This window comes from Ictidomys tridecemlineatus, chromosome 11 (assembly GCF_052094955.1).
Source record: "Ictidomys tridecemlineatus isolate mIctTri1 chromosome 11, mIctTri1.hap1, whole genome shotgun sequence".
Classification (NCBI taxonomy): Eukaryota; Metazoa; Chordata; class Mammalia; order Rodentia; family Sciuridae; genus Ictidomys; species Ictidomys tridecemlineatus.
Window position 1 is genome coordinate 132,238,408 of NC_135487.1, and position 26,905 is coordinate 132,265,312.

General features: G+C 42.4%; 1 protein-coding gene, 1 long non-coding RNA gene and 4 other non-coding genes across 34 annotated transcripts in view; 1 reads left to right on the plus strand and 5 right to left on the minus strand.

Annotated features, from left to right (window-relative positions):
- Positions 1 to 2,355: 2,355 nt before the first annotated feature.
- The window catches only part of LOC106145433 (uncharacterized), a 38,046-nt gene continuing 13,496 nt past the window's right edge, over positions 2,356 to 26,905 (minus strand). For 18 of the 23 annotated variants that reach the window (XR_013428340.1, XR_013428335.1, XR_013428334.1 and 15 more), the window contains 2 exons: positions 15,654 to 15,829; positions 12,175 to 12,608 (listed from right to left, as the gene is read on the minus strand). This is a non-coding gene — a long non-coding RNA (uncharacterized LOC106145433). Of the gene's footprint in view, positions 3,145 to 3,233; positions 8,059 to 12,174; positions 12,613 to 15,653; positions 15,830 to 26,905 lie in introns of those variants that run through there. The other 5 variants (XR_013428325.1, XR_013428327.1, XR_013428323.1 and 2 more) reach the window with 5 other exon arrangements.
- Trnak-cuu (transfer RNA lysine (anticodon CUU)) lies at positions 3,235 to 3,307 on the minus strand. Its single transcript has one exon. It is a non-coding gene; the product is annotated as a tRNA-Lys (tRNA).
- On the minus strand, positions 3,681 to 3,752 carry Trnah-gug (transfer RNA histidin (anticodon GUG)). The gene has a single exon. It is a non-coding gene; the product is annotated as a tRNA-His (tRNA).
- Positions 4,415 to 4,486, minus strand: Trnag-ucc (transfer RNA glycine (anticodon UCC)). Its single transcript has one exon. It is a non-coding gene; the product is annotated as a tRNA-Gly (tRNA).
- Trnae-cuc (transfer RNA glutamic acid (anticodon CUC)) lies at positions 6,318 to 6,389 on the minus strand. The gene has a single exon. It is a non-coding gene; the product is annotated as a tRNA-Glu (tRNA).
- Positions 20,202 to 24,626, plus strand: Hjv (hemojuvelin BMP co-receptor). 7 transcript variants are annotated; one of them, XM_005341330.5, is made up of 5 exons: positions 20,202 to 20,385; positions 21,308 to 21,364; positions 21,729 to 21,934; positions 22,304 to 22,860; positions 23,324 to 24,626. In XM_005341330.5, exons 3-5 carry the CDS (start codon positions 21,838 to 21,840, stop codon positions 23,945 to 23,947), a joined length of 1,278 nt encoding a protein of 425 aa, XP_005341387.1. In that variant the 5' UTR covers positions 20,202 to 20,385; positions 21,308 to 21,364; positions 21,729 to 21,837; the 3' UTR covers positions 23,948 to 24,626. The 7 variants fall into 7 exon arrangements, with proteins under 7 accessions (XP_005341387.1, XP_040143414.1, XP_013221153.1 ...); XM_040287480.2 differs by having other exon boundaries at positions 21,747 to 21,934; XM_013365699.3 differs by lacking the exon at positions 21,308 to 21,364.

Genomic DNA, 26,905 nt, shown 5'->3' on the forward strand with positions numbered 1-26,905 from the left:
GAAATACAAGAACTTATTTCTCCTAACTATAAATGAATGCCCATTGACCAATTTGTCCCCATCTCTCCCTCATACTTTCTCCAACCTCTGGTGATCATTATTTTACTCTCAACTTCGATCAGAGGTTGTTTTTTTGTTTTTTAAAATTATTTTTAGTTGTAGATGTACACAACAGCTTTATTTTGTTTATTTTTATGTGGTGCTGATAATTGAACCCAGTGCCTCACACATATATGCTAGGCAAATGCTCTACCACCGAGCCACATCCCCAGCCCTTATGAGAGATTTTAGATTCCACATAAGTGTGAGATCATGAGGTACTGCCTTTCTATGCCTAACTTATTTCACATAACATAATGATCTCTAGTCCTAGCCATGTCATTGTTACAAATGACAGGATTTTGTTCTTTTAATGGCTGAATAGTATTCTATAGTATATATGTACCACCTTTTCTTTTTCCATTCATCAGTTGATGGATACTTAAGTTTTCTGTTTCTTAACTATTGTGAATAGTACTGCAATAAACACAAGAGTACAGATGTCTCTTAGACATACTGATTTAATATCTTTTGTATGTATACCCAGTAGTGAGATTGCTGGATCATATGGTAGTCCTATTTTTAATCTGGGTGCATGTGTTATGCTGGAGATTGAATGCAGGGCCTTGTGCATACTGCAAGTGCTCTACCACTGAGTGACATCCCACTCTAGTTTTAATTTGGGGGAAACTAGAGGTAGCCACTTTAAATTATTTGTGTCAGTAATTGGTTATTTATCTCCATCTCTAAAAATAATTATCATTACTTCTTGGTGTTCTAATTTTCGGCACTTTTATCTCTTTTGTATGCTTCTCATACAGTTATCACTACATATATACATATACATTTCCCATTCTTCTGTCTTCCCAATTCTGATGGTTAATTTTATGTGTTAACTGGACAGCCTATGGGACCAAAATATTTGGCCAAACTCCAGTCTAGATGTTGCTGTGAAGGTTGATATTTAAATTAGTAGTCTTTGAGTAAAACCGATTATCCTCTATAATGTGGGCAGGCCTTATCCATTCAGCTGAAGAACTTAAAAGGGAAAAAGACAGATGTCCTAAGAAAAAAGAACTTCTGGTTCTAGACGTCCTTCAGATTCAAGTTTTAAGATCAGCTCTTCCGTGAGTCTCCAGCCTGCTGGCCCACGCTTGCACATTTTGGATTTGCCAGCCTCCTCAATCATGTAAGCCAATGCCTTAAAGTAAATCCCTCCCTCTCCAATACATATAAACTATGAGTTGGGTTTCTATCAAGAGCTCTAATGCACTAATAAACTTATAATTTTGATGCAATTAATGCTTATACTATTACTATATCATACATGTTAATATTGTGTCATCCCACATTGTTATCTTAATATACTGATATACTTTTAAATACACTAATATATAATTACATATATTCTTTAAATTATGTTAAGAGATGAACCACATCACTTTTGTACACTATTTCTCCCTTGGCAGTGATAATCATCTTGATTTTCCATTTGCTAAGTTTCCCAGGTATTTATTTTATCAAGCTATAACCAATTTCTCCCAGTTCAGTAAGTCTGCACTCAGCACAATGAAACGGTACTTTTTCCCCTAAGAGTCCTCTGCTCGGGTCGGGACCTGGTCCTCAGCCTCCCTGGAGCTGCCACCCCTCGGGATGCTCGGCCTCTGCGGTCAGAACCTCGGCTTCACGGATCGCAAGCGGGCTTCGCTCACCCCTTCTTTTTCAACAGTGTCTGTAAAGGTTGGCAGGACGCCGAGCTGTGGGGCACTCAGGTCCGAAAACGTCTTCCTATCAGTGCGCTTGACGGGCCCTTCACTAGACACTCAGGTGGAAATGGCTGCGCTCAGGTTCGCGAACCCTCGTTTTGTCTCCCAAGTTGCTGTGAGGGAGGAGCCCTCCCGCGCCGCACGTGGCCACGCCCCTCCCGCGGCCACGCCCCTCCCACGGCCACGCCCCTCCCACGCCAACGATGGCTGCGGGTTCGCCGAGTCGCACGTAGTAGTGTTCCTCCCTCCCACCTCTGGGTGGACTCTACCAAGGCTCCGCGTTGGAACAGACTTGTCCCTGGCTCCCCACAGCGCCTGCTGTCCCCTACGTCGCCATAGACCAAGAAACCCGAATCTGTCTGACCTGGGTCTGAAAGACCCCAGCCCAACAAGACCTCAGGCCTAGTTGCAAAACCACCGAGGCACGTCGCAAACCTAGGCAGGCACCAGAGGTGTTTTTCAGATCATTAGTTAGGTGTAACCGGTTGGGAAAGGACAAAGGACCAGGTCCCGAGGCATGCCTGAATGAGCAGGGACAGGAGGACCAGAGTGCAAATATGTAGCTTTTATGTGGTTCTTTTCCAGTAGCATACAGTGAAAAACAACTTTGCCCTTTAGGTAGCCTATATGCTGGGTTTAAAATTAATAAGAAACCTAGTGCTTACCTCGTGTGAAAACTGCCCCTTCACCCTATAAAAATCTCTGTATCCCCAAGCCCGGTGTGCCAGTTCACCAAAGCTCCGGCTGAGGTTCTGCTGGGCACCCGCAGGCGCCTGTGTCTCAATAAACCCCTCTTGCTTTTGCAGCCAGTGCTTCGTGGGATTCTCCTTGGACAGGGAAACGGGGGTCTTTCAGGTCGTTCTTGGTAGTCACAGAGCGGAAGCGCCAAGACCGTGGAAATGCCCAGGTCATCCCGAGTCCCGGCTGTCGGCGCTAAGCGTGGCTCAGTCCCTTAGAGTCCGGGGACTCCTTTTGTCCCCTCTCCTGAAGTCTGGTTTGCTCCCCCAGCGCTGGCTCTCAGTGGACCTCCTACCCTTCCCGCCGTGTCTGCGCACACACGGTGCGAGGGCGAGTTTCCCCGCGCAGCCACCCTCCCGTGGGACCAAGGCTCGCCGGCTCCCAGGAGCGCCCTCACCTGAGCGCCTCCCTAACCTCGTGCTGAAGAACGTGTGGCTCCCACCGCGGAAGGGGCGCGCAGCCCGGCCTTCCAGGGAGGGGCAGAGGGCGCCGCGCTGCCAGCCCCGCCTGCCTCCCCGGGGGCCAGATGTGCGGGAGCACTGAGGTCTTCGCAGTTGGGCATCTAGTCCAGTTTGAGGAAATTGGTGCAGGTGGAGGCGATCTGTGGACAATAGCGAAATTAAGTTCAAAACAACAGGGGCTGTGGTTGGGCTTCACAGTCAGCTGACCCTGCCAAAAAAGGAAGGCCACGCGCCCAACGTGGGGCTCGAACCCACGACCCTGAGATTAAGAGTCTCATGCTCTACCGACTGAGCTAGCCGGGCGCCCGGGTGTCCTCTCCTGCTTCAGAGTTCTTTCCTCCTGAAGGCGTCATAGGAAGAAATCCTGAAACCGAGTCCCTCTGAGAGCCCTGAGGCCAGGAGGCGGCGAAGGAACGGAGCCCGCAGCTGTGGCGGATTGGCGGCCCTGCCTGCCTCCCAGACTCTGCTGTGGGAACTCAGGGGCTGGGAGGCGGGCGGGCGGGCGGAGCGGGTGCAGGGACGTCTGTCTTTCCTCTGCAATCGCATTGCCTGCGTTGTCGGGTCCTGCGGTCAAGTAAAGGGCCCCCCAGTGATTACAATCTTGAGTGGTTTTTTGATCAAAGTAGGGGAAAAAAAAAAGCCTCTCTGCCTCGCACCAACTGGGGACACGCCCACCTGCCGTGACTCGGATTCGAACCGAGGTTGCTGCGGCCACAACGCAGAGTACTAACCACTATACGATCACGGCGCGCCACTCTCGAGGCAGCGAACTGGGGCCAGATTTAGCGCTCCTTGAAATATAAGCCCTGCCCCCGCGGTTCCACCCCATCGGCCGAGTCCTCGCGCACTGGCAGCTCCTCTTCAACGGTCTTGCTGCGGCATCCAGCAGGATTCTGAGGTCCTGGGCGGGGCCGCCGCCCCCAGGTGCTGACCTGAGGTGGAGGCGGCAGCCGCAGACCCCGACCGACTGAGGCTCGGGAGGGAGAAGCTCCCCTCCTCTACCTCTCCAAAGAGCCGGCCGCCCGGCCCGCAGTTCCCTACTCAGCCCCAGGCCTGTGCCCTGGGTGGGGGCATCGGAAGGAGAGCGGCTGGCGAGCCGCGGGGCAGGCGGGGACCTTCCTGGGCGCCGGTTCCCGCCCTCACCTTGGCAAGCAGCGCCCGAGCTCGCGGGCCTGAGCCCTTGTGTCCACGGACTTGTCCTGACCCTTAGTGAATCAGGCTCGCCTCCAAAGAGTCAGAAAAACAAACTCCTTCAGACACATCCCCACGGAGGGCCCTAGGAGAACTGTGGCTCGGCCAGCTTGCCCGGGACGGGGGACAAGGACAATCGAGGTTAACGGCTTTGCCCGCTAATTTGCTGTTCGCTCCGAAGCTGGGGGCGTGGGGGCGAGTGGGAAAAAAGCAAAGGCCTGCGTTGGCCGGGAATCGAACCCGGGTCAACTGCTTGGAAGGCAGCTATGCTCACCACTATACCACCAACGCGCTCTGGCGCCTCCGCTCCCTGGCCGCCCTATGAGAACTCCCTGGGCGGTCTTGCTCCGCAATTTCCTGTTCATTTTGAGATTGACATTAGGAGAAATTTCCACTAGGAAGCCAAAGAAAAGCGAAGAGAAACTTGACAGATTTAAGGAAAGTCAATCCCAGTTCCTTCCGTCTTCTTCGCGAAGGGAGCATCTGAAATCCAGCGGACCCGCCGCGGCTCTGCGGCCGCCTCACCCACGCGGAGGTTCCTCAGGCCGACGCTGGGACTGAAGGCTGCGGGGGAGACCTTCCCGGGTCTGGGCGCGCGGAGACTCGATGCACCACCGCCGTCCTCAAAGGCTTCGCCTCTCCTTCACCTTCAAAACGGGCGCCTACCTGGGTTTGCGTTATGACCACTAGGGTTGATGATTTTTCATAAGCGTACCAGTTATTCGTACCAGCTTTGAAATTTGTTACGTCTTTTGCCTCTTTTCTATCGGGTATTATGCTTTCTCTACTGACTACAGTTTATTATTTGTCTTTTAATATTATTTATGATATTTTTAGATAGGCAAATTTTTCTATTCTATAGGCCATTCTATCCGTTTTGTCCTTTATGATTTCTGCTTTGCTTTTATCTTGAAAAAGTCCTTCCTAGCCTAAAATTAAAATGTTATTCTCTAATGTTTTCTTGTAGTTTTTAAAATAGTTTTTTTTGCGTTAAATTCTTTAACCATGGAATAGGTAGTATGAGGTAGTAATTCCACTTTTAGAAATTTATCCTAAGGGATATATAGGGATATACACAAAGTTTATCTATGAAAATGTTCATCAAAATATTATTTGTAAAACCAAAATTTTAGGGGGAAACCCTGAAAGTTCAGAAATAAGATTGATTAAATTCATTTTGATTTTAAGACCAATAATTTTTTTTAAAAAATTACTTTTACATTGTACATTGCTGGTGGGAGTGTTAATCGGTATTACAACTATTAAAGAAAATTGTATCTATCCACAGATGCATATGCCTTTTGAACCAGCATTTCAATTTCTGGCCATTTATTCCACATATGTACAAAATTATATGCAAATTGTTATTGTAATAGCACAGAGTTAGAAATGACCTAAGTGTGCATCAGTGGGAAGTTAGTTAAATTAATTATGGAATATCCGTACAATGAAATGCTATATACCATAAGAAGGAATAAGGAAGTTCTCATGTCTGATCTAAATTCCACTTTTAGAAATTTATCCTAAGGAATACATAGGGATATACACAAAGTTTATCTATTTCTAAAATATATTATTAAATAGAAAAGACAAAGTGCAGAGAAGTGTGGATAGAATGCTCCCGTTTGTGCAAGAGGGAAAAGGATGTGTAAATATATACGTTGGTATGTATATATGCACGAACTTAACATTTGCACAAAGTCTGTGACATAATCAGGAAATTTAACAGTGGTTGCATTATCAAGAGGGAAAATAGATGGTAGATTGAAAGTCAGGTTTATTGTGTAAATTTGAATTCCAAACCTAGTAAACACTTCATCTTTTCAAAACTTAGATAAATATGTTTCTGAATATTTATTTCTACTGGCAAGTTAGAAATACATTGTTAACTGTAAAATAGCAGGTAATAAAAATAGTACCTATACAGCACAAATTCTTCGTTTTCTGTTTCCTAAACTGGGTATTAAACACAGTTTCAGGTTGGTAGAATTATAAGCTGTGGTTTCCTTTGCGTTTTTGTACATTTTCAAAATTTAAGCTTCTGGTAGATGGGAGAAGTGATTAGAAGAAATAATATTCAAATTTCTACAAGAAACCGAGGAAGGAAATAAAAAGCAGCTCCTTCCCTGACCGGGAATCGAACCCGGGCCGCGGCGGTGAGAGCGCCGAATCCTAACCACTAGACCACCAGGGAGGCTGGTAACCAGTAGGGTTATATGAGTCTAAGGAAATTCATGCTCCTGCTTACGCCCTCGGGCCGCCTCCTATTTGGCCCGAACTGCGAGGCTTGGGCCTGGAGGCTGCTTCCCCGCCACTTCTTAAGTAGTAAAGCCCTTGAGAGAAACCTCTCTTGACTCTTGGAGCCAGGAGAGCACTGCGGACCCAGATCCAGCTTCCAAGACCACCGAGAGAAAAACTCTGGAGAGAAAGCTCCAGCTCCTCCGTGGAAAAGCAAGGTTCCCCGTTGTGTCTGCTTAAAACTACCCGGGGCACAGAAGGGATGTACTGGGAGCAGCCCGGGACCCCGGGCCTCCTGTAGTTCGTCGTTACTGCTGCTGTTGGTTTCCTGCGGTGTGAATTTAGACCCAGCTGTAAACTAGCGGCTCGGGAGGCCGAGGCAGGAGGATGGAGAGTTCAAAGGCAGCTTCAGCAACTGAAGCGAAACCCTAAGCAACTCAGTGAGACCCTGTGTCTAAAAAAGATATAAAAAGGCCTGGGGATGCGGCTCTTAAGGGCCCTGAGTCCAATCCTGGGTGTGAATGAATAAGTGAAAGTCCTTCAGCCTAAGCCTAAGGCTCTTGGTACCCAGAAAGTTCTAACTCCAGAAAACTAAGAGAAATGCATTGTATCTGAGCTCCAAGAGGAAGGGGAGTGGGGGGAAGAAAGAATATTCGGGAATGTGCCAAACTGAAGGAACTGCAGTCAACCCTCTGAGAGAAAAAGAAGCAAATGTGACAAAATGTTGGCAATGGATCAAAGGTGCGCCATAATCATATAATACTTCCAACTTCCCTGTAGATTTGAAAAAAATTAAAAACAAGAACTTGATTATTATAAGTAGAGGTATGAAGACCCGAATTGGTGAGAATACACTATGTATACAACCAGAGATATGAAAAATTGTGCTCTGTATGTGTAATGTCAGATGACCACAAAGTGACTATCTCTGTGCTCCAGTTCAAACAGAAAAATTTTAAAGTGTCACTGACACCCAGAAAATAATTTGATAATGAATAAAAATAGTATTAAAAAATTGAATCATCAGTGATGTGTACAGATCTGCAGGGCCTGATACAAAACAATGACCACAGATATGCAGGATTATGGGGGGTCTTTTTGTTGTTTTACTTTTAACGTATCAGTGTTGAAATATTAAAAATATTTCATTCATGCAATCTCTACATTCCTATGGCCTTAGATTAAATGCCAGAAATCAGGGGGAAGAGTAACTGAACGGTGCACACTTTTTTCCACAAACACTCAAGACTCCTGCAATCCTGTCTTCAGGGAGCCCAAGAGCCCCACTTCCCGAGGAGTCACAGAGCTCCTGCTCCACCCCACCGTCCCGCCGGACAGCCACCCTGCCCCAGTCGCAGCGAGTGGCAGCGAGGCGGTGTCATGGGTGCGGTGGGGGTGGCGGCTATACCAACTTCAGAACAACGTTTTAGGGTTGGTACGTGTTATTCCCCTTTGTCACAGGCAGGACACAGCCTGTTTGGGTCCACAGTGCCTTTTCTCCGCCTACGGTAAGTTTGTAACACAGGAGAGCCGGCTCTCAGCCTTTCTCCGCACCAAAGGTCAGGAGGGCTGCGGATGCTCGGTGTGGAGGCCTTGCCTGGCAAGTGCGAGGCTGGGTTTAAGCCCTAGCACCCAGAAGAAGGGGGGAAAAGAAGAAGAAAGAAAGGTTTACTTAGAGGCGGAGAGGGAGAGGGGCAAGTGTTAGGGAGGGATATTGGCCAAGTTATATTGTTACACTGTGTGCATGTACAACTTGTAACAAGTCCCATCATAATGTACAACTATAGTGCATAAAAAATATGGAAAAAAAAGATTGGGCTGGGGCTGGGGCTCAGTGGTAGAGCGCATGCCTAGCACGTGTGAGGCACTGGGTTTGATTCTCAGCACCACATTAAAAATAAATAAATAAAATAAAAATATTGTATCCATCTACAACTAAAAACAAAAAAAAATTAAAATTAAAAAGCTTAAAGAGAGACTCTCACTAAAGCATCAGACAGCATAAAGTTTCTTCTTCTTTTTGGCACCATACCAAAAACTGGATGGGAGAAATGAATGATTAATTTATTTCACTCTGCATCCTGTTTCTTTTTGTCCTGGTTTCAAACACTTAGATTCTGTGCTAGAATAGATATTACATAGCTTAAAGGCTAGTGAAAAAAATATGAACAAAAGAGAATAGCTCTGGAAAGATTGAGTAGATGTTTTTTTCCCTACTCCTCCTACTAATGCAAGTAAAAAACCTGAACATAACATATAAAAACATAAACTGCACATGAGGGGCCAGGCCTGTAATTCCATCTACTCTGGAGTCTGAGGCAGGAGGATCCTCAATTTGAGTCCAGCCTGGGCAATTTAGCAAAATCCTGACTCAAAATAAAACTTAAAAGTCTGGGGATATAATTAAGTAGTAATACTACCCTGAGTTCAATCCCCAGGACCACAAAATACAAAAAACAAAACAACACCCCCCCCAGGGCCTCAGAATCCAAGGAAAGACATTAGGCGTTTTTCCCTGGCTTTCTTTTTTCCTCATGTTCCAAATTTGGAACTGAAGAAGACAGCAACCTGTAAGTACCAAAAGGAACAGCCAAAAGGAAAAAAAAAAAAACTAACAAAAGCTCTCTAGCCAAATGAGGCAACATAGCAAAAGAAAACATTTGAACAATAACTGCTAGATTTCTACCTACCTACCTGGCACAAGCACACCATCCTTCTTCTGTCTGAGCAATATCAGAGAAACTAACCAAAACAAAAGTTTAAATGAGGTCCAGCATTGTAATAATACCCAAAATGCCCAGGTTTCATTCAAAAAGCATTCATCACAATAACAATGAAGAAAATCTCAAACTGATGACAGAACTATCTGAATTTTTTTTTTCTTTTTTGACACAGGGTCTAGTTCAAGGCCCAGGCTGGCCTCAAACTCCTAGGCTCATGATCCTCCTACCTCAGCCTCCCAAGGAGCTGGGACTGCAGGTATATGCCACCCACAATGGACTGACATACATGTTAAAGCAGTCATTATAAAAATGCTTCAGCAGGGGTTGGGACGTAACCTAGTGGTAGAGTGCTTACCTAGGATGACTGAGGCTCAGTGTTTGATCCCTAGCACAGGAAAACAAAAGTGAAAAACAAAGCTTCAACAAACAATTATGAGCATGCTTGAATGCTTGAAACAAATGAAAAAAAAAATAGAAGTTTCCAGCAAAGATATAAAAATATCAGTACAGGAAAAAAAAGCGGCCTGGGTTCGATCCTCAGCACCACATACAAACGAAGATGTTGTGTCCGCCGAGAACTAAGAAAAAATAAATAAATGTTAAAATTAAAAAAAAAAAAAAAGGCAGGGGCAGATGTGGTGGCCCACACCTGTAAGCCCAGCAACTACGGTGCCTGAGGCAGAAGGATCATAAATTCAAAGCCAGAGTCAACAATTTAGCAAGATCCTGTCTTAAAATTAACAATAAAAAAGCTGGGTTTTTGGCTCAGTGATTAAGTATCTCTGGGTTCAATCCCTGGTACCAAAAAAATTAAAAAAAGAAAGAGATGGAGACTCAAAATGTGCACTGATACCAGGTTCAACAAAGCTGGCCAAAGTAATAAGGAATGTCTCACAGTTTCTTTGTACAGTTGTCCAGAGACTGTAATGAGGATGAAGAGTCACCAAACTCTATACTTCAGTTGCCTATGTACCGATTACCACTTTGAAAAGAGAACTAACCACTAATTGTTAAAGTCATAACTCCTCCCCCACCAAAAAAAAAAAAATCCTCATTCAAGAGCTTAAATGGAGGGGACAGGGGAAGAATCAGTGAACTGGAAAACATAACAATAGATGTCAACCAATCTAAAAACAGAGCAAGGGATGGGGATGTGGCTCAAGCGGTAGCACACTCGCCTGGCATGCATGCGTGGGTTCGATCCTCAGCACCACATACAAACAAAGATGTTGTGTCTGCGATAACTAAAAAAAATAAATATTAAAATTCTCTTTAAAAAAAAATAAAAACAGAGCAAAAGGACTTTGGGACTTGTGAGGTTACAACAAAAGATTTAACATCTGTGTCATCAAATTTCCAGATGGAGAAACTAAAGAGAACAAAGCTGATAAAAATACTGAAAGAAATAATGTCTAAACACTCCCCAAATTTGGCAGAGCACAGAACCTACAGGTTCAAGAAACTGAGTGAAACCCAAACAGAATAACCCCAAACAAATGCATGCACCTCAGAGAAACTGTCAAAAGCTAAAAGTAATAAAACAAGCGTCGAAAGCACTGAGAGGAAAAATGATTTGAATGACAGCAGATTTCTTATTAAAAGCCATAGAGGCCAGAAGACACAAAATTTTTCAAGTACTACAAGAAAAGACTGTCAACCTAGATTCCTAGATATAGTGAAAATATTTTTTAAGAATGAAGAGAAAATAATTCACCAACAAAAAGACAAATAGCCTGATTTTTTAAAAATATTTTTGTTGTAGATGGACATAATACCTTATAATTTATTTTTATGTGTGCTGGGGATCGAACCCAATGCCCTATATGTGCCAGGCAAGCACTCTACCCCGAGCCACAGCCACAGCCCCAGCTTGACTTTTAATACGAGCAAAGGGCTTTAGTAGACATTTTTCCAATGTCTATTTAGTATATTCAAATGGAATTTAATACTCCCATATCTTAGGCATGTAATAAATTTTGTGTGTTCTTTTTTCCCTGTTTCAAAAAAAAAAAAGACATTCAGATGGTCAACAAGCAGAGGAGAAGAAGTTCAGGAATTAGAGAAATTAAAATAAGATCACAATAAGATACCACTTTATACCTTTCAAGATGGCTATAAATTAAAAAATAGAAAGTAGTGCTAATGAGGATAAGGAGAAATTATAACCTTGTGTACTACTTGTGGGAATATAAAAGGTGCAGCTGCCTGAAAGACTGTTTGGCAGTTCCTCAAAAAACTAAATATAGAATATGACTCAGTAATTCCACTCCGGGTATATACCCCAAAGAACTGAAAACAGGTACTCAAACAAACACTTGTATGTGCATGTTTCCAACAGTGCTACTACTAATAGTTGAAAGGTGGAAACAGTCCAGATGTTCTTAAAGAGATGAGTGAGCCAGGCACAGTGGTGAAGGCGGTGAATGCGTGTAATCCTGGTGACTCTAGAGGCCGAGGAAGGAGGATTCCAAGTTAAAGGCCTGGTCGGGCAATTTAGGGAGACCCTCAGCAATTTAGAGAGATGCTGTCTCAAAAAAAAAAAAAAGCTGTGGATGTAGCTCAGTGGTAAAGTGCCCCTAGGCTCAATCCCCAATACAAAAAAATAAATAAAAGAGAGAGAAAGAGTGATGAATGGATAAACAAACTGTTACATAAATACAATGGCATATTATACAGCCATAAGAAGGAATGAAGTAGTGATCCAGCTATAACTTGGATAAATCTCAGAAACATCATGCTGAATGAGAGAAGCCAGACACAAATGTCACTTCTTATATAATTCCATTTATATGAAATGTCCAGAATAGGTAAATCTATATATAGAGAAAGCAGATTGGTGGTTGCCAGAGGTTGTAGAGTGACAAAGTAATGAATACAGTGTTTTGTTTTGGGGTGATGAAAATATTATGGTGATAGTTACACAATATTTTCATTATACTAAATGTCATTGAATTATACATTTTAAAACAGTTGAAAATGTGAACTTTATGTTTTTAAAACACAATAAAAAACAATGAAGGGAGTTAGGGGTATAGTTTATTGGTAGAATATTTGCCTAGCATGCATGGAAGCCCTGGGTTTGAACCCTGGCATCAAAAAAAAAAGTGTATTTTTTCCAGGAAGCACTATTATTATTACTTTTGTCTCACATTCAATTGTTGAGTTATTTTGTCTCCATAGAAAGATTGAGACATCCTGAAAGGCCTTAATTCTGTTACTCTGTTACATATTTTTAGCAAATTTTAAGTGATTGGCCAACATTTGCAGGATTGAATTGGGCCAACTAACAGAATGTTCCTGGAATGGCACCAAGATCCAAGTTAATTTTGGTTAATTAATATAGTCCAAGTCTGCTGGGAGCAGTGTGGTACCTACCTGTAATTCTAACAACTGGAGAGCCTGAGGCAGGAAGATCACAAGTTCTGGTTCAGCTTCAGCCATTTAGCAAGTCCCTGTCTCAAAATAAAAACAAAAGGGTTCAATCCCTGGGTTCAATCTCCAGTAATTCACACACACACACACACACACACACACACACACACACACACACACACACACCTAAGGTGGAACACAAGATAAAAACAAACATTTGATGAGAATGACAGACACTATTCCTAATAGTGGCTAACATACAGTCCTAGATAACACAAATTTTTCTTATTAGCAATAAATGGGGGCAAAAACCCAAAAAGCATTAGAGGTCAATTCTAATGGCCTTAGTTATTCATGCAGTTTCTCTTGCCAGTCTGATGTGGTTGTTTTATCCACAGCTTATAATAAGTCTATCAAGAACTCTCCAAGAGAACAGGACTGTATATACCCAGGAGTCCTGAAATCCCAAAGTCCTTCTGAGGAATGGCTGGGTGGATATATTCTATACCATATAACTAAAAACTCAGCAAGTAAACCCAATAGGTGGTAATCGACAGGCTGGAGTTCACCTCATTGTATCTCATAGACTCTGAAAATTGGAATAATCTATATCCAAGGAACCTAAAATGCCTGACATATTGAGCGGATATCCTGCTGTGTGATTTAACAGCCTAGATGTCTTCTATGCCCACCCAACTTCCAAGATAATATGAATTCTTCTGAGATGAGGGCACAGGAGAAGTACTTGCATTATAAAGACTCTAGCACCTTGGGCTGTGGCTGGGGCTGGGGCTCAGTGGTAGAGCCACATGTGTGAGGCACTGGATTCTATCCTCAACACCACATAAAAATACTGTATCCATCTACAACTAAAACCATGAAAAATAAAAAGCTTAAGGAGAGGCTCTCATTAAAGCACAAGACAGCATAAAGTTTCTTTTTCTTTGTGTCCAACTACAACCAAGAAATAAATATTTAGAAAAAAAAAAAAGACTCTGGCACCAAAAATGTACCTTCAATTAATCTTCTGGGTTTGGTAGCCCATGCCTGTAATCCCAGCTACTCAGGAGGCTAAGGCTAGAGGAGCATAAGTTTAAAGCCAGCCTGTGCAGTTTAGTGATATCCAGTCTTAACAAAGGCTAAGGATGTAGCTCAGTGCTTGCTTAGCATGTGAAAGTCCCTGGTTTCAATCTCTAGTACCATGAAACAAAACAAACAAGAATTATATATTGGGGCTGGGGTTGTAGCTCAGTGTAGAAAGCTTGCCTAGCACGTGCAAGGCCTTGGGTTTGATCCTCAGCACCCAAAATAAAATAATTAATTAAATAAAGGTATTGTGTCCAACTACACCTAAAAAATAAATATTAAAAAAAGAATTATAGGGCTGGAATTGTGGCTCAGCAGTAAAGAGCTTGCCTCGCACAGGCGAGACTGGGGTTCGATCCTCAGCACCACATAAAAATAAAAGTATCGTGTTGTGACAATCTATACCTAAAATATAAATATTTTTTTAAAAGAATTATATATTAAATCCATTGAGCTTTCAATCCATTTTAGTAATAAAGCCCCTTTTCCTAATATGAATTCATACCACAACACCCAAAGTGTCAAACAGCTCAAAGCAGCGCAGTTATGGTTGGACTAGGGTGCAAGAAAGTCCTAGAGCTCTTAATAAAACCAGATTCTACAGGTAAAGAGGCTGAGGTTTACTTTTGTGTGGTCCTGTTCTGGAGCGGCTCCAGAGAGAAGCCAAGTATATAAATTAAGAGGAATAACCACCTCTGTTATGTGAGAGTATTTGGAAGGTCATACCCTTAAAGTTCAAAATAAACTATCCCTAAAGTCTTCCATACAGTGAAAAAACTTCTACTAAGCCAGTTTAGGTCACAGTGTGAGAAATCTAGGATTAACAATAGCTAGTAGTATTCCTCTATTGAGTGGTATTAACTTCTTCAAGCAGGTAGGTAGGTTGAAATATATAGAATCAATGGGGCACGCTTGTAATCCCAGGAACTCGGGAGGCTGAGGCAGGAGGATCACCAGTTTGAAGTTAATTTCAGCAATTTAGCGAAGCCCTAAGCAACTTAGTGAGACCCTGTCTCAAAAATAAAGAAAGAAAGTAAGTCGAGGGATGTGGCTCAGTGATAATGCACCACTGAGTTCAATCCCCAGTGCCAAAAGAAAAAAGAAAAAAAAAGAGCTATATTGAATCACTTTTAAGATTTACAGTGTCTGCACATGCAGCTGGCACTGGGTGGGGGAGAGGGGACAAGAATGCTAAATGTTCTGCATGGTAAACAAAGAATTGTCCCTCCCATAATGTCAATGGGGCTCAACTGAGGAATCCTGAAGACAAGAAAGCCTAAAGATTTGGGTTATTCTATATTCAAGGTCTCGTGACACATCTCAATATATTCTGCCACAACTGAATTCTAAGTAATCCTACTGTTTCTCTCTCATTATTTTCACTGCCAATACCTTTACCAGATACTCACATTCCACCTTCACAATCAAGATCTCATCAGTAAGGAATAATACTTTTTTTCAGATGTTGTTAAGGTCTGTAGCTCCCAGGAGCCACTGGTGAGCTGGCTCTACCAAACATAATCAAAGCCTCAATAAAATAATAACAATCTCTTTAGTTAGATGAGGTGGCATGTGCCTGTAGAGACAAAGGAATCCCTTGAGCACAAGAGTTTGGAGCCAGATTGGGCAACATAATGAGACTCAGCTCAAATATACATATATTCTGACACAGCAGAAGGAACACACACACACACACACATACACATATTCACATACATACACATGTATGTCAGTCCCTTTTATTCTTTGTAACAGGTTCTTGCTAAATTGCTAAGGCTGACCTCAAACTTATAATCCTCTTGCCTCAGTTTCCCAAGTAGCGGGGCTTACAGGTGAGAGCCACCATGCCCAGCTCCCAACAGTTCTTTTAGTAAGGATCTATTGGTGGAAAATGCCTTCAAGTTTTGGTTTGTTTGAACATGTTTTTACTTATATTTAAATCCGGAACAATAGTTTATCTGAGAATAGAAGTCTAAGTTTGGTAATTATTACTAGTATAATTTATTCCATATTTCAAAAAAATAAAAAACCAGTCTTACCTATTCCAAACTTAGCCTTCTTATATTGAACAATTGTCTTAAAATATATGCCAGGTAGTTGATTTTCAAGTTACCAGTTTAGTCTTCATAGTCCAGCATTTTTTTTAAGTGAGGAACAGAAATCATGAAGCAAAGCTTATTCTTTCACAGATGTCTGTAATCCTCTTCATTCTCTTCTAGAAAAATACAATAGAAATATCAAAGTTACTGCATTTATTGACAGTTCTTTGACTTTTATCCTTATGTACAAGGTTTGATTGCCTGAAAAGTGTGAGCTCTAGCTAGATAGACATTTATACAAAATACAAAAAAAAAAAGGTCTAGACATTTATACAAAATTGATCCTATTGTGATTCTGCTCAGATCAGAACAAATAGGAACAATCTTTCAGAAGACCATTGTTTTAGGGGTTACAAAGGATTGTGTGTGTATTTCTTTTCTTTAAAACTTTTTAAAAAATATTTCTTAGTTTTCAATGGACCTCTATTTCATTCATATGCAGTGCTGAGAATCAAACCCTGTGCCTCACACATGCTAGGCAAAGGTTCTACCACTTAGCCACAATCCCACCCCTAAAACTGTTTTTGTTTTTTTTTTTTAAAGAAACTTGCAGCTGACCCATTAGGTTGGGGGATCAGGTGCCAGTCAGCTGCAAGTTTTTTTTTGTTTTGTTTTTTTTTTTTTTTTTTTTTGAGAGAGAGAGAGAGAGAATTTCAATATTTATTTTTCAGTTTTAGGCAGACACAACATCTTTGTTTGTATGTGGTGCTGCCGCACACATGCCAGGCAAGTGTGCTACTGCTTGAGCCACATCCCCAGCTCTAAAACTGGGTTCTTAATGATCAAGTCAAGACCTACTCTGCAATCACAAAAATGACCAAATAAGCTCTCTTCTGAAAGTATGCATGTGTGCATTTTTTGTGTTTATATATACATAGATATGAATATTTTAACTCTTTACATATATTTATATGTGAATATATATTAGCTCTTTCCACCATCTTTCCATACTGCCATAACAGAGCTCATAAATGCCTTGGCTGATGCTCTCAAGAAACCAATAATTCCAAAAAGGGAGGCAAACACCAGGTTCTTCTTAGGCTATGCTCCAAAGTCATTGTCCATGATTACATTGGTGTATTTGAAATCATTGATGATTACAGAGTGAGGAAAATTACTCTGAATCTCATAGGCAGGTTTAAGAAAGTATGGAATGATCAGCCCTAGATTTGATACATAACTCAAAGATCTAGAAAAATATCAGAATAATCTGCTTCCATCCTGTCATTTTTTTCATTTTGCTGACAGTTTCAACAATTATCAATTTCATGTTTCTAGATTTCAATCTTATTTATTATTACCCCACCCACTTCTTCCTTACCCCAGATTATTTGGAAGCAAATTTTTCATCTGCAATATTTCAATATATTATCTCTTTAAAAAAAAAAAAGCACCATTTTTCAAACCAACAACTTTTTGGGGGGGTGCCAGGAATTGAACCCAGGGCCTTAATGCATGTAAAGCAAGCACTCTACCAACTAAGCTATATCGCTGGCCTCAAACTAACAATTCCTTATAAATCATCAAGTATGAGGTAAATATTCATCAGCATTCAAATTTCCTGTTGTTTCATAATTTTATTTTGCTTTCTTGAATTAGGATCAAATAAAGTCCATTATTCTGCAGTTGTTTGATGTCTCAAGTTTGGTTTTTTGTTTTGTTTTAAGAATCCAGGTCATTTGTGCTGTATGCTATTCTCCCAATATGAATTTAAACCTCTGAGATGCCATTTGATGTCTCCAGCATTTACTGTGAATTACTAGTCAGCTCTAGACTAGGGGTTAATCAAATTCAGACTGAAGTCTTTTTTAATTTGTTTTGTTTTTGCAAGGCTACTACTTCACTCAAGGTGGAATTGTGAACTGCACCTATAATTAGGAGGACATAATGTTTACCTCTCTTTTTGTGATGAATTAATAGCCATTGTTGCTCATGACCTAGATATACTAACTCATTTAAAGTTATAAATGCTGGTATTCTAATTATGTTATTCCTTCTGGAATACGTCTATAAAGAGAAATTTTCCTGTCATCTTCAGATATGGTTCCCATAAGAAAAACAGGATAAATACTTGATTATTTCCAAATACTAGCAGTTTTCAAAATAATGAGATGATCTGCTAATATTTTCCAAAAATGATCAATGAGTTTATACTTGTAAGTATCATTGTGAGCTCATGGATATAAATGTATTTGAAGTGTCTCAATCCATTTTGATAATCAAATAGTCTCATCTTTGGTTGGTAGTAACTATTGTATTCTAGTTGCCTCCTGAATTATTTTTAAAAACTTAAAATAATAGTTTTAAAAAACTATTAAAATTATATTATATTGTATTTTTTCTAGTTTATCTTGGACAATTCCAAATCTGGAATCAGCTGTTTCTCCAAGGAGTCCTAGAGTCCCCTTTTAGTAGGAAATACTGGGAGATAGTATTTAAATATCATCATCTGGACACTGGAGGCATTCATTGCTATTATTGGGTCATTGTTTCTTGTTCTTTTCAAGATAAGGCAAATAAAACATTTTGGATAAAATATAGCATGAACTCAATTAGCCTTGCAATTTAAATTTTAAATTAGAGTTTTCATTTAACTTCATCAACATAAATCAGTACCTCTTTATCTTTAATCCTGATTCTCAAAAATACCAACAACATTAGTACCCATTTGTTTTATCTCACAATAGTTTCAGAAAATACCAATACTACCACTAATGATTATTTAAAAATATTTCTGCACTTATTTTTTGTAATTAGAATATATCTCACTTTAGGGCTGGGGATGTGGCTCAAGCGGTAGCGTGCTCGCCTGGCATGCGTGCGGCCCGGGTTCGATCCTCAGCACCACATACCAACAAAGATGTTGTGTCTGCCGAAAACTAAAAAATAAATATTAAAAAAATTCTCTCTCTCTAAAAAAAAAAAAGATATTTAAAAAAATGTATCTCACTGTATATGTAACAAACTACTGTTTTAAAGTCACTCAAGTCACGTATGGTGGTACAAGCATGTAATCCCATCCTTGAGGCAGGATGATCTCAAGTTCACAGTCAGCCTTAAACATTTAGCAAGGTCCTAAGCAACTTAGTGAGACCCTGTCTCAAAATAAAAAGGGCTGGAGCTGGGGATGTAGCTCAGTGGTAAAGCCCCCTGGGTTCAATCCCCAGTATAAAAAAAAAAAAAAAAGTCACTTGATTAATTGGGTTGGAGGAATCTTACATTTTTAAATAAACTTCTCTTTGATATGGCCTCATGTGGTTGAGAGAAAAACCAAGTTTGCCATAAAAATGTGTATGTATGTGGGTATATCTGAGAAGAGTACTTGTATGGACCTCAAGATTTTGAATTAGGGCTGGGGATGTGGCTCAAGCGAATCGCGCTGGCCTGGCATGTGTGCGGCCCTCAGCACCACATACAAACAAAGATGTTGTGTCTGCCGAAAACTAAAAAAAATAAATATTAAAAATGCTCTCTCTCACCCCCTCTCTCTCTCACTCTCTCTTTAAAAAAAAAAAAAAAAGATTTTGAATTAAATGTAGAGTGGACTGGTACTGATGTACAGATGCAATCAATCCTTGTGTTAATTTTACTTGGCCAGTACTATAAGTTGATGATCCAGCTATGCCTATGGCAGCAAAAACATAACATGGCTAAATTCCTTGGTTGCAATATCTTAAAATGTCTCAAGATTATGTTATTCTACAAAACATGTTTCTAAATCTTTTTCTCTCAGTTATCTCTCCAACTCCCCTCCCCTGTGGATCAGTAGCCTTCAAAAGTTTTTTCTCTATTCCTTCTTCACCCCCATGGCTTTGTTAGCCTTCTTTCCCAATAACTCAGCAGCTTACTTTTTGGACTGACTAGGGAGGGAGAAGGAATTGCTATCCAAACTAAGGTAATGAAAATGGAAGAAGTAGGGCGATAGACAGCTGCAAGGATCTGAACTGGATAGACTGAACAAACCCTCATCCTAAACAACTCAGAGATCAGATTTCTTCTCTGGACAGCTGGCTTTTTTAGTTTCTGAAATACTCTGCAAGGATGGGGGAGGGGCTGTGAACTACTTATGCTGGTGATCTTTAAAGTCAGCTACCCCTTAGCTACTATATATAGAAACTAAATGTAATATTCAACGTGGCAGGGATGAGGGTGGGAAATGAGAGGTATCCACTTGCCCACTATAAAGGCCAGGAGTTCATTATCAAGAATGCTGGAGGGCTGCCTGGAGTAGGCAATGATTATAGAGTCACATATGCTGGAATTGGATATCTGACTTATCTGTCTTATTTCTCTATTCCCTACCCCTACCTGGCACTCAGTATCCATATTCTGTCTAATATTCCTACCCTCCTCACTGCCCCCACTCCCACACCCTACTGCCACCCACGTTCCTGGAATTTTGGACTTAGCTATTTTTAAAACTGTCAACTCAGTAGCCACCTCCCTCCCCCGCTCAGCTGTCCAATATTCTGGCCAGCCATATACTCCCCCTTCCCCCAACACCAAACCTTCTCTGACTGACTCCCTGACCTCAGTGAGATTGTAGCCTGTCTGGGGAACATGGGGAGCATGGAGAAAGAGACAGGGGACCCCCTGGCTGCAGCAGACTGACAGAATAGGCAACCATGGCAGGAGAGTTGGATAGCAGAGTAATGTTTGACCTCTGGAAACAGTAAGTCAAAATGAAATTGCAACTGCTTTAATACGCTTCTGGATTGACTTTTATAGAATTACAGATAGCTTCTTGTGTGTCTGCAGTCCCAAAGCTAGGATCTCTCCCTACCAAGGGTGCCACAACCTCCCTTTCTCTGGTCTCATTTCTTTTTGGTCTCTGATCTCCTGCCATTTGAAGTTTAATTCTCTTGACTCTCCTCTGGAAGTCTTAGCTCCCTCTTTACCTGTGATACCTTAAGGATTTCTGGTTTTTTGTTTATTTTGATTTGGTTTGGTTTAGATTGTGGTAGTGCTAGCAGATCAAACCCAGAGTCTTGTGCAAGCTAAGCATGCACTTTACCACTGAGTTGTACCCCAAAACTCACTTCAAGACTTTGAAGTTTTAGGAGTTCCCTACACCCTCTATTCTGTACTTTTCTCACCAAGCCCAAATGGGTAATCAGATGATTAGTCACTGACATTCTTCCTCCCTACCTACTCAGCAGCCCTTTTTGTTGGGCTTCCCAGGGTGGAGCTTCTTGTTGTAAATTATTTCTCCTCACAACTCTAATCCCTCTATCTTATTCTACCTCTTTTGGACTCATTTTTACCACAAAAGAGGGCAGTCAGGCAGGAGGGAGGGAAGGAGTTAGGTTCTTCCAAATCCCTGTCTTCCTCAAAAGATGAGGAACCTCTGACTTTGTGAAGGGGAGAATAATGGAAAGAGTGGTTCTTCAGTTAGTTTTGGAACAATACAAGTACTGACTTAGAAAAAAATATATTTGCATGCTTGGTTTGCATTCCATTGTTCTCCAAAGAGATTATAATTGTAACACTCTAGAGCAGATGAAAGAGACCAGTTCCCTTTACATTTGAATATTGATGTTCTAGAAGGCACAGGTATTCCACCTTTCTCCTTTTTGTGTTCTTCTGACACAAAGGAGGAAAAGAGATGAATGACTCCTGGAGGGTGTCTTCTCTTGGGGGACAAACAAGAGGTATGTTTCTGAAGTATTTTCAGATCCTAATTCTATTGGAGAGCCCACTAGGATGATTGATATCTGACCTGTCCCATGATTCCTCGATTGTTACATATCTGCTATTTGGTAGTTCAGGATGGGGCAATGCAGTGGACTCTGCCCACCAGTTCACTGCACCTCCCCTCCGCCCCCACTTAGGAGTACTGATTGCACAAGGGACCTGAAAATGGCCTTGGGAGCAAGGCACAGAGTTTACCAGCCACACTTATGGTTTGGGGAACCTCATTTCTCCCAATTCCAGCCTGCTCACCCTTTTCTTCTCCCCAGATCCTCTTCTCAGCATCCTGACCAATCTCCAACTCTTCTCTTTCCCCATGCCCAGCCAAATTTCTTTTTCCAGTCACTTACAGGACCGCCTGTCAAAATTCACTAGGTAGGAGGGTCATCATCTGGGAAGAACCAGCGCCTGGGGGGGACCTGGCTGGATAGGTATGGGGGATCCAGGCCAGTCCCCTAGTCCCCGGCCCCCCCATGGCAGTCCCCCAACTCTAAGCACTCTCACTCTCCTGCTGCTCCTCTGTGGACATGGTAAGGAAGGGCCAGGGAAGGGTTTGGGGGAATCTAGAGGGTAGACTGCTATGTAGGGGTGGGCATGTAAGCATGTGAGTGAGGAGAAATGGGTACTGAGTCCCAGACACTTGCCCCACTCTCAAATAGGCATGTTTTATTTCCCATTCAACTTGGAGAAGGTCCCTTGGCTGGTAGGGAGAAGAGATCTAACGGCTTACCCTGAAAGAGGACAGGCCTAGGGAGCTGAGGGTTGGGGGCTGGGGAAGGCTTTTAATTGGGTTATAGGACCGACTGGAATTCCTTGATTATATTTGGGGGAGTTAAGAACATAACTGATAGAGGAGCATCTGGGGACCTTCTCACAGTCGTCTCCCTTCTTGCCCTCAGCTCATTCTCAGTGCAAGATCCTCCGCTGCAATGCTGAATATGTATCATCCACCCTAAGCCTTAGAGGTGGGGGTTCACCAGGAGCCCTTCGAGGAGGAGGAGGAGGCCGGGGTGGAGGGGTGGGCTCCAGCGGCTTCTGCCGAGCCCTCCGCTCCTACGCGCTCTGTACTCGCCGGACTGCCCGCACCTGCCGTGGGGACCTTGCCTTCCACTCAGCGGTACACGGAATAGAAGACCTAATGATCCAGCACAACTGCTCCCGCCAGGGCCCTACGGCCCCTCCTCCACCCCGGGGCCCCGCCCTTCCAGGCGCTGGCCCTGGCCCCCCAGCCCCAGACCCCTGTGACTATGAAGGCCGGTTTTCGCGGCTGCACGGCCGCCCCCCGGGCTTCTTGCATTGCGCCTCCTTTGGAGACCCCCACGTGCGCAGCTTCCACCACCACTTTCACACGTGCCGTGTCCAAGGAGCTTGGCCCTTGCTGGACAATGACTTCCTTTTTGTTCAGGCCACCAGCTCCCCCGTGGCATCGGGGGCCAACGCTACCACCACACGGAAGGTCAGGGAGTCAATCCCCCTTCCCCGCCGCCCTGCTTCCATTTCTTGAGATCCTCTCACGGTCACCCCAGGGTACACTTCCTCCCCATCCCTACTATTTCACAGAATTGCTCCTATTTTCCTCGCCCACCACTCTCCCATCCGGAATCACTTCCTCCTACCAAAATTTGCTCCTGTAAATTAATTTCCCGTAAATTAAATGCAGGAAACACTGAAGAGAAAACTGGGGGTAGCAGAGCTGAGGAAATTCAGAAGGGATACTTTTCTTCGCTTTGGTAGTTGTTGAGGTTGTGACAGAAAGACTGAGTAGGGATGAGGCAATGGTGGAACATAACAGAAGCGATTAGGATTGGGGCTACCTTGCATCTCTGCTCGGGTCAGATCCCTGACTGTCTGTAAGGTCTGATTGTGGGGAGGATGCATTGAGCCCCAAATGAACTCTTTTTTCCGTCTTGCCCTCACAGCTTACCATCATATTTAAGAACATGCAGGAATGCATTGATCAGAAGGTCTATCAGGCTGAGGTGGACAATCTTCCTGCAGCCTTTGAAGATGGTTCTATCAATGGAGGTGCCCGGCCTGGGGGCTCAAGTTTGTCCATTCAAACTGCCAACCCTGGGAGCCATGTGGAGATCCGAGCTGCCTATATTGGCACAACAATAATCATTCGGCAGACAGCTGGGCAGCTCTCCTTCTCCATCAAGGTAGCAGAAGATGTGGCCAGGGCCTTCTCAGCTGAACAGGACCTGCAGCTCTGTGTTGGAGGGTGCCCTCCAAGTCAGAGACTCTCTCGCTTAGAGCGCAACCGCCGGGGAGCAATAACTGTAGATACTGCCAGACAGCTGTGCAAGGAAGGGCTTCCAGTTGAAGATGCTTACTTCCAATCTTGTGTCTTTGATGTTTCCATCTCTGGTGACCCCAACTTTACTGTGACGGCTCAGGCAGCTCTGGAGGATGCTCGAGCCTTCCTGCCAGACTTAGAGAAGTTGCATCTTTTCCCCTCAGATGCAGGGGCTCCTCTCTCCCCAGCAACCTTCCTAACCTCATTTCTTTCAGGACTCTTTGTTCTGTGGTTTTGCATTCAGTAAGTAGGCCAGCAATCCCATGACTAGTTTAGAAATTATTTGGGACTAAATGTTGTCATGGAAGAACACAAAGAATTGCTAAAGGAAACAGTGGGACTAGGAGATACATGGAACAGTGACATTTATCCAGTCAGATGAAGCTCCAGTGAGGCTGACATGATCAGAGAATAAGGATTTGGCAAGGTTGTTGCATTTCAGATCTCAGTAGGGGCTCCTCACCAGTTTTCCCAGTCCCACTTACAGTAAGAAGATTATTCCAATCCATCTACTCATGAGATCACTCCTATAAGCTTAGACATTATGGGGGTGCTAAAGGCCAGTAAAGAATTTAAAGGTTGAGATTTCTAAGAGGCAAGAACTGAAAGAGAAAAACATGACCATTATCCAAAAGAAATTCAAGAGAAAATATCTGAGGAAACTATTCTATTTAATGAATATATATATATATGGATAAAGTGTGTTCTGTTTTATTTGTTCATAGATGAAGAGGGCATTGTCTGGACCTTAGGTGAAGAAAGCTGACATTTAGAGAATGGCACAGCTAGGACAGAAGCTATCACCCCACTTCCAATCAATCTACTATTAAAGCTCTAAATTTCCCAGACTGCCCTCTGTTGCTTTGTTGAACCTCTCTACAGATTTCATGAAATGGAATAAAGAAAATGTATTCACTCCACTGAAAGAGGGCTCAGAAGTTATCAGCTGTTTTTTCTATCTTCCTTGAGTTTATAAGCTATTGGAGAAAACAACTGATTCACACGAAGGACTCGTGAGTGTGTGATTCTTCATTCAATTCTGTGGTACTATGAATTCAGATGGGAAGATAGTTGATAAGAACTAAAGTAATAAGAAGTAGTAAAAGGTAATAGAGGAGATGGCTTATAAAGACAGCATTGAAGACTGCGTAGGATTTTAATTGTTGAGGGCTTTCCACTTGAAGTTATGCATAGGTTCATGATTTGGTGAGGAAAACAGCAAAATTCAAGTGAAGTACACAGGAGTAATGAGATAGAAGTTTAGATAGAGGTTATGAAGCACCTTGAAAGTGGGATCAAAGAGGGTGCAATGGTGCATGCCGATAATCCCAATGGCCTAGGAGGCTGAGGCAGGAGAATCTTAAATTCAAAGTCAGCCTCAGCAATTTAGCGAGGCACTGAGCAACTCAGTGAGATCCTGCCTCTAAAATAAAATACAAAATAGGGCTGGGGGATGTGGCTCAGTGATTGAGTGCCCCTGAGTTCAATCCCCAGTACCAAAAAAAGAAAAGAAAGTGGGGTCAAACAGTTAAAATCTGACTAATAGCTAACATTTACTGAGAGCTTGAAACTCTGCCAGGCAATGTTCTAAACACTTTAAAAATATTAATGCATTTAGGTCTGGGAATGAAGCTCAGTGTTAGGGTATTATCTAATATGTAATATGTATGAGTCGCTGGGTTCCAACCTCAGCACTGCAAAAATAATAACAAAATTCACATAACTCTCTAAGGAAAGTAGTAGTATTTTCTCAATTTTTATTTTTTTGTACTGGGTATTGAACCCAAGGGTGCGTTTTAACCCCTGAGCCACATCTCTAGCCGCCACCCCTTTTTAAAAATTTTTAAATTTAGATACAGGTTCTCACTAACTTGCTTAGGGCCTTCCTTGCTAAGTTGCTGAGGCTGGCTTTGAACTCGAAATCCTCCTGCCTCAACCTCCTCAGCTGCTGAGATTATGGGCGTGCACCACCACACCTGGCTCTTTTCTCAATTTTTACATAAGGAAATAGAGATACAGATGATTGACTTTCCCTCAGCTACATGGCTAATGAATAGCAGAGCCAGAAACTAATCCAGGCAATTAGAATCCAGAAACTTAACTTTTTCTTCCTTTTTTGCAGTACTAGGATTGAACACAGGAGTGTTCTACCACTGAGCTACATCCCCAGTTGCCCCCCAAATCCCCCCTTTTTTTAATTTTGAGAAGTTCTTGCTAAGCTAGACTTAAACTTGTGATTGTCCTACCTCAGCCTCCCAAATTGCTGAGATTACAAATCTGAGCCACTGAACCCAGCTCAGAAACTTAACTATCAACCACTACACCAAATAAGGAAACAGAACAGTTAAAAATGTTGGTTGTGGAGGTGGGCAGAAAAAGAGAGCTCAGGCAATGGAGGCCATGACAAAAGCCATTCTCTTTTTTTCACATGAATCCAAAAAAACAAGAATTGGGAAAGGAGAAAAAGCCCAATGTGGGGGGAATCTAGTTCCTAGAAAAAGACTGAGAAGAGAGGCCGTCATCGTGCAGGTATTCTAAGAATGGTGCTTCTCTGCACAAAATTATGAAGAAGTTACTTGTATAGTTAGTATCTTACTGAGTGACTGATCTCCTGTTCCCCCTTCAGGTCCTCTTTCATCTGGGGCCTGCCCTCAGGGATCTAAGCATGTATTCATCACTATCCTCCCCACCTTCTCTCAGTCCCATCTGCCTGACAATACTTCCCTGAACACTTTCCCATTGTTTATGAGACAAGTGTCCTAACAAGTTTGCTATTTCCATTTTCCTATGCAATTCCTCATCCCCTACTTATCCTTCTCTAAGGACCTCAGCCATTCCCTTAAAGCACAGATTCTGTGCTTTCTGAAATAACCTTTAGCAAATCTAGAAAACAGTCTGTTCTAATGGAAGAAAATGGGGAAGAGGGAGTACTCTATTCTGGGCTGACCCTTAATTTAGGGATGATATACACATTTTAGTGCAAAACTTATTTCAAAGAACTTCTTGTATTGGAGCTCTTAATTCAAGAGTAACTGTATCCCTCAGGTATGGGAATTTCAAGTGAATTTTTAAAAATGTCATAGTCAACTGGTGAATGAGATTTTTTTCATGGCACTTGTTGTGTTAACACTCATCCTTCACTGAGAATTAAGCATTAGCCCTATTACCTAGGAAGTATTTTAAAACAGATAGCTCAAAAAAAGCA